The sequence below is a fragment of the Penicillium alfredii genome (assembly GCF_028826965.1).
Source record: "Penicillium alfredii strain IBT 34128 chromosome Unknown utg000001l_segment0_segment0, whole genome shotgun sequence".
NCBI classification, from domain to species: Eukaryota; Fungi; Ascomycota; class Eurotiomycetes; order Eurotiales; family Aspergillaceae; genus Penicillium; species Penicillium alfredii.
In genome coordinates, this window is record NW_026622698.1 from 2,822,903 (window position 1) to 2,834,351 (window position 11,449).

Sequence of the window (11,449 nt, forward strand, 5' to 3'; positions counted from 1 at the left end):
GCAGAGGAGAAACTTGAGAGATGGTGGTGGCTCGCTTATTTCGCCGGAGGGAACTCGGCCGCACAGTTTCCGTGCCATATGCCGCCCTCGAAGCCAGCCCAGCAGCCGGCATAGACACCCAGGGGAATAGCAAGACCCTCCTTGCCAACCTCCTCCTGCGGCTTGCTCACCACAGCCTGGCCCAGTTCGGCGGGGCGGCCCTCGAACTCGTGTTTGCCGTGCCACAGGGTCACGGTTTGGTTGCCGCAGATCGCGGAGCCCTTGACATCGGGGTCGGCTGGGAGAAAGAAAGGAAGTGTTAGATTTACCATGACATTATCATGACATAGCAAAGCACAAGGAATAAGAGAGAAAAGAAATCATCGGACATACGGCCACAGAATTGGTTTTTCGTGTTGTAGGGACCAACTCGCGCGGACTTTCCGTTGCACTGGTCACTCTTCAGAGTGAAATAGCATTCCTTGGTTTCCGCGTTCCCAACCAAGACGGCAAGCTTTGAGTACTGCTCGGGGTTCTTGATCGAAGGAATCGGCGAAGGAGGGGCGGTGTTGGTGGGCAAACTGGCAGCATTGGCCATGGCCGTGAGCGTGGTGAGGTAAACGACGGAGAATTGCATTTTGATAAAAAAAATGATTGAAAGATTGAAAGATTGAATAGTGGCACTGGTATTGATCAAAAAGAACGAGTGTAATGGATGTCCTCAGGGGGTGTGGAAAAGATCTTTTATACAAAAGACCTCCTGTAGGATCAACATCTCCAAGCTCATCTCCACCGAATCCTCGCAACCCAATTCGGTTGGAAGTGATCGACTAAGTTGCCTCTGAAACTGCCCATGACATGACATGGGAGGCTGTGTTCAAGATTCTGTTTGAATGGACGATCAGCAATTCTGGGACACGGTACATATCGACTGGGGCAACGATGTTTTGAAGGTCCATCCCAAAGACCCCATCTTGCGACTGAGCAGATGTCTGTCATGTACCAAGGCCGGTGCACATTCCACGACCTCATGAAATCGTGCACACCGCGGAACATGGGTGTCTTGCCCAGGTATCAACCGTCGACTTCTTCAAGGGGCCAAAGGGTCATGGACATGGAGATCGCCGTCTTGGGACTTGGATTTCTTCGTCAGGTAAAGCGCCTTCCATAGTTCCACGCGTGTCACTGCCTTGACATCACAGCGGTGCAAGAAGGATTATCAGATCCCAGTTCGAGAGCTGAGAGCTGAAACTCGCAAGCACCAGATCAACATTGATCCGGGTAAAAGGACAGGGGTGTTTGTTTTCGAACCACTCCAATGTCAAGTTCGCTGCCCTTGAATCGTGTAGCTCCACTCTGTTCACTGCTCGCCCCATGGGGGTCTGCTCATCGCCACGATGGACCACATTTTCTTGGTAATCAAGGTAGTGAATACTAGAAAGATGTCGGTCGACTTCCAAATTCAATTAGGGCAGGCGGGACACTTCCTCGCAAAGATAGGAAGAATGCAGTGGGAAAATGCCGATGAGAGCGTCATCGGTCTACCGGACCCACCAAGGGGCAGTGTGAACTTCGAAACACCAACACCCATCTTGGCAAGCCAACGAGGAAATGAGCGACATGGAGAAAGAAGTACGTAAGGCTGTGCATCTTGTCCCCTCGGTCTGACCGATCTGGAGCATCACGCTGCAATTGCTCGCTTCCCCGTCTTCGGAGCCAACCCGCTACTTTCTTCACCCGACACTGACAATGTCCCCATAAACAGGTCACCAGCGTGGAGCAATATCAAACCGCGCGAGCACGGCTTCTTGAAAAGAAAAAGCCGCCACACGTCTCCTCCAGGAGCTGGCCGCGTCGCGGCGCCAGCTGCCTATGGTCCCAGTGTTGAATCCCACCCGGTTCCAATTCGACACGAATGAAGGAGTCAAGACGCTTGTTGATCTTTTCGAGGGCCGCAAGCAGCTGATTATGTACCACTTCATGCTAGCACCGCAAGATACTCAAGCGTGTGTGGGCTGCTCATTTTGCATGGACCATATCCCGGACCTGGGCCACCTCAACAGCAGAGACACGTCCTTTGTGGCGGTTGCCACTGCGCCATGGGAGAAGGTCGCTGCATATGGAAGTCGCATGGGCTGGACATTCCCCTTTTACAGTTCGGCCAGAACGCATCAGGCGTGGGCGGAGGCCGAACAGAAGGGTGAAACTATTACCTGGAAGCCAGGTAATGGGTATTTTGGGCTCTGTGTGTTCCTCAAGGAAGGTAATAAGGTGTTTCACACCTATGATACCACCGACCGGGGCATGGAAGCGATTCTCTCGACGTACCATCTGCTGGATATGACGCCCTTGGGGCGGCAGGAAGTGGGCAATGGAATGGGGAATTTCCGTCGACATGATGAATACTAATTTTGGTCGAGGATGATTCTCATTCAAAAATGTAGACTTGGAAAGGGGCATTCAATCATTATCTTGGTCTCGTTCGAGTCGTTTTCAAGCATCACTTGCTGAGTATCCTTTCTTCTGCGAAGACCTAAGTAGAACCACCCTATATCAATAAACCCAAAGCCCAGAATGTCCATGTAAAAGGATGTTCTTAAACCCAAGAACTCCATATTCTTGATGCTGGTTATCTCCGCCATCTGCCTAGATATATAAACTAAACCTTTGATCTTTTGCAGTCAGACAGCATGCCGACTTCATTCATAAAATTTCTGGCGTTTTTCAACAACCAGGATCGCAAAACAGCACCAATCGGCATTAAAGAAATCCATATACTCCTCCCTGGCAGTCTTGGAAATAGAGTTGATGCCTGAGAGCTCAGGCACGAGTATCGGACTGTCTAAGCCCCGAATTGCCAGCCATCGGGTTGTAGTTCCACCCGACACTCTACAAACTCGACCTCAAGACGCTCTTAATGGCTGGCAAGACGGAATTGAGTGATGCGAACCCAGAATTTCCAGACTAACACTCTTCTACACAAGGCGATCCCCGATAACAGTCATGAAACCGAAAACAAGCTTCGGGCTCTGCAAACTCCGAGCAGAAATGGTACAAAAACCAGACATCGCAGCCATCATTTAGAGCTCAAACTCGTTTCACCTTACTTGGGAGGCATCTCTCTTTACTTACACACACTCACACCATGAGTGACTGTTTCGATGTCATCATCGCCGGTGCAGGCCCAGTAGGGCTCTTCCTAGCCTGCGAATTAGCCATGGCCAACGTCTCGGTCCTGATCCTGGAAAAAGAGGTGACATGTGTGTCACCGTGGAAAGAAGGACACTTTGGTCGCCGCGGACTCTTCACACATGCCGTCGAGGCTTTCCACCGCCGTGGGCTGCTAGAAAAGATCCTGAATGGTGGCCCGCGCTTTTCGCATTTCGGGAAGACAACGGGCTTCAAGTTCGGGGGCCATTTTGCCGGCATGAATCTCAATGCCAACAATATCGATTTCCAACGCTGGCAATACCGTTTGCCAGGGCCGTCGTTCATGCCGGGGGTCTCTTCTCTAGGCCAGATCGAGGCTGTGTTGACTGAACGTGCGCAGACGATGGGGGTGCAGATCCGCAGAGACATGGCTGTCTCTCAGGTCCATGACAGTGGAGAGAATGTAAGAGTCTGGGCAGGGGACCAGTGTTTCGAGGCCCAGTGGCTGGTGGGATGCGACGGAGGCCGCAGCACAGTACGCAACATCGCAGGCTTCAAGTTTGAAGGCACCGAGGCCGAGTTCATAGGCTACACCGCTAAGTGCGAGCTGGACAAGCCAGAGCTACTCGGCCAGGGGTTCTGCCGCACGAAAACAGGCTTGTATATCGTGACCGGGCCGGGACACCTGCACGTCATGGATTTCGACACCAGCTTCGACCGTTTGCAGCCCATCACTCGCGAGCACTTCCAAGACGTGCTGCGCCGAGTCTCGGGCACAGATATCGGCGTTAACACTCTTCATCTAGCGTCCTCGTTTACGGACCGCTCGAAACAAGTCACCGAGTATCGCCGAGGCCGGGTTCTTTTGGCCGGCGATAGCGCGCATATCAACTCTCCGCTGGGGGCGCAGGGACTCAACACTGGGATTGCCGATGCCATTAATGTCGGCTGGAAACTTGCGGCAACTGTCAAGAACACCGCACCCCCGGGTCTGCTTGATACCTACCATGATGAACGCTATCCCAATGCCGCATGGGTGCTTGAATGGACCCGTGCTCAGGTTGTCACTTTACGCCCGGATGCTTATGGCAAGGCCGTCGCCAACATTGTGCAAAGCTTGATCAGCACCGAGGATGGAGCTAGCTACTTTGCTGACCGCATGTGGGGGATTTCGATGCGCTACGACCTGGGCAATGCCCACCCGCTAGTTGGATGTAGTGCCCCCGACTTTGAATTCGATGACGGACTACGACTGGCAAACAGATTGGAGCAAGGGGGTTTTGTGTTGGTTGATTTTCAGAATAGTCCGTCTGCTGCGGACTTTGTTCAGTCCTTGGGGCCTATGGTCCACTACTCTGGATCTCACGCAAAGCAGACCTTGGGGCTGAAGGCATTGTTGGTGCGCCCCGATGGTATTGTTGTATGGGCGTCGACGGAGGAGATGAACCTGGACGCAGTGAAAACGGCCTTGTCGCGTTGGGTGAACCTCGAAGTATGAAGGACATGAATTCAGCTCTATGTATATAGAAGTTAGATAATGGCGTGTTGGATGGCACGACTCTGCTTTTACATTGAGTTTTTTCTTAGGGTTAATGGCTGTGCCACATCGATAGTTGAGCTTCGCAGCAAGTAAAGCATTGCCCGAGGTTTCAGTCACCCCGATCATATAATCACATCAAAAGCATCCATGAATATCATTCTCTCGGATTGCTTGCGGGGAAGCTTCTCCACACGCCCCACCGAGCCGAAGCCGCGGTTGAAGATCGAAGGATGACGGTTTAACCGAAGCAGCCAACATCACAGGAAGGGCGTGTGGGGGCTATAAAACCACAATGCATCTGGGATCTCTCTCATCTCCGACACTTTCCCAACCCCACTGCGCAGCATGATTTTCGACCCCAGCCCGATTGAGCTCCCGGCTTCGTACGAGACGGTCCGCACCACGGGCCATGTCGTCGTCTCGCACTATCCGCCCGGGGCACCAACAGCGACGCCCGTCGTTGTCGTGACACTGAATCGGCCTGCGAACCACAATGCCTTTACCGGACAGATGGTGCAGGACTTTGAGACGCTCTTCCCTATGTTCGATGTCGATGAGCGAGTCAAGGTGATTGTTTTGACTGGTGCCGGCAAGACTTTTTGTGCTGGCGCCGATCTCGATATTGGATTCCGGGGTGGCAAGGAGAGACCGGCTGATCACCGTGATGGGTATGTTGCTTGCTATTAAGAGCTGTGAAGCCCACTAGACTGATATCTTTCTATAGCGGTGGACGAGTCGCGTTGGCTATCCATCGATGCCGCAAGCCGACTATTGCGGCCATGCAGGGGTCGGCCGTTGGAGTCGGCATGACCATGACGCTACCGGCGATCATTCGGTGAGTACAGAGTACTTTCACGATCTGCATTTCCATCCAATAACTGACCACGCTAACCTCTATCGCCGAAACAGGATCGCGTACGAAAAAGGAAAATACGGATTCGTGTTTGCGCGCCGAGGCATCACAATGGAATCCTGCTCATCCTATTTCCTGCCCCGGTTGATCGGGCACTCTAACGCTAGTTACCTGGTCAGCACGGGCGGCGTGTTCCCGCCGACGGCAAAGCATTTTGGCGATCTGTTTAATGAGATCCAGCCGGACGCAGCGCGGGTGCTGCCGCGGGCCCTCGAGCTGGCCACCGAGATCGCCGAGAATGTCAGCCCGACCTCGTCCTATCTCAACCGCGCGTTGCTGTGGCGGGACTCTGGGTCGGCTGAGACTGCGCACTTGGCGGAGTCCAATGTCATCTCGCACATGTTTGGGGCTGCGTATGTTGCTCATATCTTCTCACATTCTTCTAAGAAAATAATGAGGTAGAGAAGGACACATCATTGACTGTGCTTGCTATAGGGACCAGAAGGAAGGCGTGGCCGCCTTCTTTGAGAAACGCAAGCCGAACTTCCGCGCCAATCTTGATGATAATCCGCCGCCTAGTTTCCCTTGGTGGAATGAGGTAGATACCGGCCGGCAGCCCAGGGCAAACAATCCGTCGAAGTTGTAATGCAACCTCGTAAATTTCCCACGGAGTACCCGACCAAAGACCACCCAGAGGGACTTTTTGATGAATTATAGGCCATCTTCATGACCCACCAATCATGTTGTTTTCTTGGGCGTCACTTTGTGGTCTCTAAACAAGTGGCTACACACACTATTCCTATGACAACTCCAATACATACGACCACAGGATGTGGAGAACATGTTATGCGTAACACGCTCATTATTGTGAATTTCATGTTTAGGCCAAGGGTTTGATGACCAGTATACCTTGGCGTATAGTCAACATCCCTGAATTCAATTATTCTCGAGGTCTACTAGTGACCACACTCTGATGCTTGCCAGAACTTGGGCAATGTTTGTATTTTCCGCTGCCATGCCCCATATCCTGAAGCAATTTCCCACTCGGCTCCCTTCAGAGGTCAACCTTTTATCAAATTTTACGCGGTCCCTTCTACGCCAAACAACCACTTCTCCAAAGCGACAATTCAACACTTTCTCGCTCAGAATGGAACATGGAAGCCCGATTGAAGAAGAGACCCTTCCCTTCTATAAACAAGAACAGTTCTACCCCATCAAGATTGGCAAAATTCTTGACTCAAGATATCGCGTTGTAGGAAAGCTTGGCTATGGACCATATTCCACCGTGTGGTTATGTCGTGAGATCAAGTATGATGTCCAATACTGCTTTATGAATGAAACTCACACTTTGTTGAATATTTGAAGAAACCACCGCTACGTTGCTGTCAAGGTCCTTACCAGAATCTCTCGATCTGATCATGCCATGAATGGCGAAATGGAAATCTACAGTCATCTCAGCAAAGTTCACTGCTCGCATATCGGAGGTGCATATATCCGTGGGCTGCACGATGCATTTGAGATACACGTCCCTGAATGGGTTCACCAGTGCTTTGTTCATCCACCAATGCAAATCTCGATACACGAGCTGCTTGTCCAAGCCAAGTCTCACAAATTGAGCAAAGATCTCTTGAAACAAACATTGATTTGTCTGTTTCAGGCTATGGATTTTTTGCATAGTATTGCTGGAGTTGTTCATTCAGGTACCACTCTTTCGCTTAAGACTCGAGGTTACGCATAATCTGAGAACCGAAACACAGATATTAAGACGTCAAATATTATGCTTAACATCGATGACTCGATTCTTACAGACTTTGAAGAAGCATAGCGACAATACCCGAGTCTACGAAAATCTGTGGATACTAACCGCACAATTTACTGTTCCCGCGAATTCCGCCTACCAGAACCTGATCTATGGGGACAGCCGGTACTGTGCGACCTAGGGCAGGCGAGAATAGGGGAATTCCATAGAGGCAATATTCAGCCGAATATTTACAAGGCTCCAGAGGTCCTCTTTGATATAGAGTGGAGCTTCAATGTTGATATATGGAATGTTGGCGTGATGGTAAGCTCTTCCTGAATTAGTTCTACCTACCATCTAATCACAGCAATAGGCTTGGGATATGTTCGAGGACAGGCATTTGTTCAATGCCCTTAATGAGGACAGGCAATACTCGCCATCTCATCACGTCGCTGAAAGGGTGGCATACCTAGGGCTGCCCCTATTCACTTCTTGGAACGTAGTGAGACACAGAAAGTTTTTGACAGGAACGGCTTGTTTATCTAATGTCAATTATAAAAATGGGTTTAAGGCTGACAATTATCAATTATCCAGGGAAGTGGTTAATAGACAAGGGCCATCTGTGTGCTAGATCGCGTAGAGAAGCGCGTTGACCCACAAGTCTTAATGTGGTTACCAATGCGAGCGATGGTGGAGACTAATTGTAGGTTACTAGTCAGACTAGGAGCCTAGATTAATGTAGGCTTATCAAATGGCTCTGACTCCATACTAATAATTGTTGTTGTGGCTCGAGGGGCGGCCCCCACTCAGCGCCAAGCTTTCACTAGTTAAATCTTCGCACTCGACTTATGCGGTTCGAACAGATTAAAATTTGAATCGGGTGAAGACTCTACCATTACTTTCTATTTTGCTCGAGCCTTAGCTAGGAGTTATTTTCGTTAAGATTCATTGTCTATATATGAGTACCTAAGTAAAGGGAAGACCTGTTGTCAACCTCAACTATGCTTTCAATACCCTAAGGCGCGGAAGTCAAGTGAGGGTTTTGATGAAGTTCTACTTTACGCACGAACACCGGATGATTATTTTGATTCTGAAAATCGCTTCTGTAGACAGTTAGTGAATTCAGGTCAGCGTGAAGGCCGCTTATCGATTAGCTGAACCACCATATACAGTTATTCTGGCCCCTTCTTGGCCCCCCGCGTGTAAGCTTATTGTCGATCCCTAATACTGTGTATGTATATAAGCACGATTCCACCCCCTCTCCCGAGAGCCTAAACACCTATTTCCAGAATCACCTGAAAAATGCTCTCCCTCAAACTTCTGCTCGCTCTTGGTTTCTCATCCCTGGCTGTGGCCAAGGGGTTTACCTCATCATGCAAGATCACTAGCTCAACCGATGAGCTGCCGACGATCAAAGCAATGTGTTACCAAGACGGAGGCCGTATAGCATATAATCCAAACGCTGAGTTGAACTTGGATGACTGCTTTGAACTGGATGGCAATGAACTGAAGGCTACCGACCAAAAGTTCGTGATTCTTTAACTATTAGTTACTTTTGTTTTCTTTGTTTTTGTTTTTTTGTTTTTCAACATAGTGCGAAGCTAACATAAACCTATCACTACCTCAGGGGGTCTGGCGGAGTCTCGGCTTGCTCTGGTGTCGAACTGGTGGCGACGATGGGGAAGCTCAAAGGCGGCTGCCTTGGGAAGGACAAAGAATTCGGCCTATGTAAGTGTTACTTGATATTGCCTGCTCCATGTCGTCATAATTTCTCTCCTCTTTCACCCACTCTTCTCGCCAATCCACCAGTCATTGGATATTCTAACAGAGCGATAGACAACTGGATCAACAACCTGGGTGGCAACCTCGTTTGCCATACTTAACTACTACATCCTGCGTACTCTACTGTGTCTGGTGAAGTCCGTTATTATGGAGCGTTTGGATCTATCTAAAAAGATTCTCTTCTTGAAGGTTTACCTATATATCACGAAGTTAAAGGCGATGAAAAAGATTTATTGTCTGTATGCCACTATCCTCAATTGAAAACGCCAAAATAGGATCCTACGCCTCAAGGGTATTTAAAGACTTCGCTTTATTTTACACCTTAAGTCACTTCTACACCTATGCGGGGATCATCAAACTTAAGGAGAGAGCGTGGTACCATTAGGCCTCGCATATCAGGTGGTAGCGGTTGTTTATGGATATCAGGCACCAGAATGCTTCGGGGCTGTGATATGATACAAATATTATGTGTCACGGAGCACTAGCACCCGCTAGGCATACAAGATATGAAAGTGCAGCTCTAAATTAGGTTTTGTGAGTATGAATCCTAGAGCTTCGTAACAACTTAATTCTAATCATCAGCAGATGGAGGCTTTCTCGCAACGAAGCGAAAGATTCCAATTTCTCTAAAGACCAGCCTATCCTGACTCCGCAACATCCGAAACTTTTGTAAAAAAATATTATCTCAAAACCCGCGTGCCAGAACCTAATCGGTGTTTTACGTCAAAATGGGAGCGAGAAACCTCTCAATCTCTTCTCGATGCAATCAGTGAGAGCTGTCATTTATTACCGTTTGAAATTGGCCACTAATATCCAATGGTACATTCGAACCACACTTGATATCAAGTATAGCTCCCTTACGAAACCACGGAAATGGATCATAATCACGACAAACGATATAAAGTCCCTCTTCGCCACCTTTTCATCAATGATTATCACCATTATATACAAGAGAGGGGGCGGCTAGGATCCAAAGGTTCCCTTTTACTCTTTGCTGGCTCGGGTGCCAGCCCGGGTGCGAGACTTGAATCCAATTCTTATCGCTACACTAACGAATATCTATACTATAGGGTTAGAACCCGGATACCTGTCTTTGATGCCAGTTCTCTCTTCTAATGACTCTGGATATATAGGCTCTATACTATGATTTGGGGTGTAGCTAAAGATACTAGAACATACAATAGAACATAGTTAAATATAGGGACACGACCATTCTATATCAGCTCGACGTAGCTACCATTACGCAGTTCTAAAGATGAAGACAAGATCGTCGAGATAACTCAGAGAATTGTAAACTTAAGACGGCATATGACTGGTAAGCTCGAAGCTCATGAAGACCTTACGCCGTAGACTTTAAAGTTGGAGTTCATTAAAAGATAGTGGAATACCTTATATATAGTCGTATCCCCACATGCAGCTACAGGAATCCCTCAGAAATATCAGGCGGCTCTCCAAAACGATGTTCCAAGCTGTATCTCTTAAATTGCTCAAATACGGAAAAAAAAGATAATACAGATATGGATATTTTATCCATATTGCATTCTTTCTCTCCAATCCGAAAGGTCCAAGCATTTCTTAATCATTCACCGATCACCGATACATCCGCCATCGCAATTACAGCCAAAGATATTACACTCTAATCAGGAGTAGTATAGGTTATTCAACCTATGATGAATGAAATGGGATAACTTACTTCCGTTGCCACAGTAAGCTCCGCCTCGACTCGGTACCCAACCCTCCCGACCCTGGGGACCAACCGGACAACAAGACCACTAGAAACGCAGTAAATTAGGCCAATTGCCCTAGAGTCAAGTACTTGGTATATTATTACTCCGCAAGAATATATTGAGCTCGGCGAAACTACGGCACTGCATTTCGCAACTGCGGGTGTAAGATAGAAGCCAATCTATTTTGATCTCGTTATAGGATTTAGGGTGGCTGTGAAGCTGCCTGTTTCTTTACCCGTTGGATATTTTAGTGTATCTCTTTTGTTATACGGTCTATAATTCGATTATTCGTATCTTTAACTAAGAGAGGCCCTAATATAGGGATTTGCCTACGACTTTTAGGTGCTTTTTTAGGCTGAATTTGGTAAAGACATTAAGCGAGAACTAATTACGAATATAAAGCGAGTTTAGTAGCTTTAATAAAGGCTTTAAAAAGACGATTAAGGCGACGCCGGTAACTATTATTTAGCTACGGACTCTTATCGATCTAGGTCCTTATTTTATTAATACTTCATTATATACATCGAATTAATAAAAGAGGTGTGAAGGGGTTATAGAGATGAGAGGCATGAAGCTATTCCTAACTGACGGAAGGGTATTGATACCCCTGGGGCACTGCAGATTTTCCGCTATTGGCACTGTATTTTCTTATGTAATACCGATTTTGGCTTATGCAATCT

General features: G+C 48.3%; 7 protein-coding genes across 7 annotated transcripts; all 7 read left to right on the forward strand.

The window, feature by feature from the left end:
• Window positions 1-20: 20 nt before the first annotated feature.
• Window positions 21-302, forward strand: NUU61_001095 (uncharacterized protein; the record flags this gene model as incomplete). Its single annotated transcript, XM_056651677.1, has 1 exon — window positions 21-302. The coding sequence occupies one exon, from the start codon at window positions 21-23 to the stop codon at window positions 300-302; it is 282 nt and encodes a 93-aa protein (XP_056516527.1).
• Window positions 303-1,484: 1,182 nt separating this feature from the next.
• Window positions 1,485-2,388, forward strand: NUU61_001096 (DUF899 domain-containing protein; the record flags this gene model as incomplete). Its single annotated transcript, XM_056651678.1, has 2 exons — window positions 1,485-1,611; window positions 1,796-2,388. The coding sequence occupies 2 exons, from the start codon at window positions 1,485-1,487 to the stop codon at window positions 2,386-2,388; spliced, it is 720 nt and encodes a 239-aa protein (XP_056516528.1).
• A 736-nt stretch (window positions 2,389-3,124) lies between these two features.
• NUU61_001097 (FAD binding domain-containing protein) lies at window positions 3,125-4,627 on the forward strand (the record flags this gene model as incomplete). Its single annotated transcript, XM_056651679.1, has 1 exon — window positions 3,125-4,627. One exon carries the CDS (start codon window positions 3,125-3,127, stop codon window positions 4,625-4,627), a length of 1,503 nt encoding a protein of 500 aa, XP_056516529.1.
• Window positions 4,628-5,014: 387 nt separating this feature from the next.
• On the forward strand, window positions 5,015-6,168 carry NUU61_001098 (enoyl-CoA hydratase/isomerase family protein; the record flags this gene model as incomplete). The annotated part of the gene is made up of 4 exons (XM_056651680.1): window positions 5,015-5,337; window positions 5,394-5,504; window positions 5,579-5,935; window positions 6,018-6,168. 4 exons carry the CDS (start codon window positions 5,015-5,017, stop codon window positions 6,166-6,168), a joined length of 942 nt encoding a protein of 313 aa, XP_056516530.1.
• A 369-nt stretch (window positions 6,169-6,537) lies between these two features.
• On the forward strand, window positions 6,538-7,260 carry NUU61_001099 (protein kinase domain protein; the record flags this gene model as incomplete). The annotated part of the gene is given in 2 exon segments (XM_056651681.1): window positions 6,538-6,872; window positions 6,888-7,260. 2 exon segments carry the CDS (start codon window positions 6,538-6,540, stop codon window positions 7,258-7,260), a joined length of 708 nt encoding a protein of 235 aa, XP_056516531.1.
• A 52-nt stretch (window positions 7,261-7,312) lies between these two features.
• NUU61_001100 (protein kinase domain protein) lies at window positions 7,313-7,866 on the forward strand (the record flags this gene model as incomplete). Its single annotated transcript, XM_056651682.1, is given in 4 exon segments — window positions 7,313-7,451; window positions 7,463-7,584; window positions 7,634-7,762; window positions 7,855-7,866. The coding sequence occupies 4 exon segments, from the start codon at window positions 7,313-7,315 to the stop codon at window positions 7,864-7,866; spliced, it is 402 nt and encodes a 133-aa protein (XP_056516532.1).
• A 696-nt stretch (window positions 7,867-8,562) lies between these two features.
• On the forward strand, window positions 8,563-9,143 carry NUU61_001101 (uncharacterized protein; the record flags this gene model as incomplete). The annotated part of the gene is made up of 3 exons (XM_056651683.1): window positions 8,563-8,786; window positions 8,888-8,988; window positions 9,097-9,143. 3 exons carry the CDS (start codon window positions 8,563-8,565, stop codon window positions 9,141-9,143), a joined length of 372 nt encoding a protein of 123 aa, XP_056516533.1.
• Between the last annotated feature and the right edge of the window lie 2,306 nt (window positions 9,144-11,449).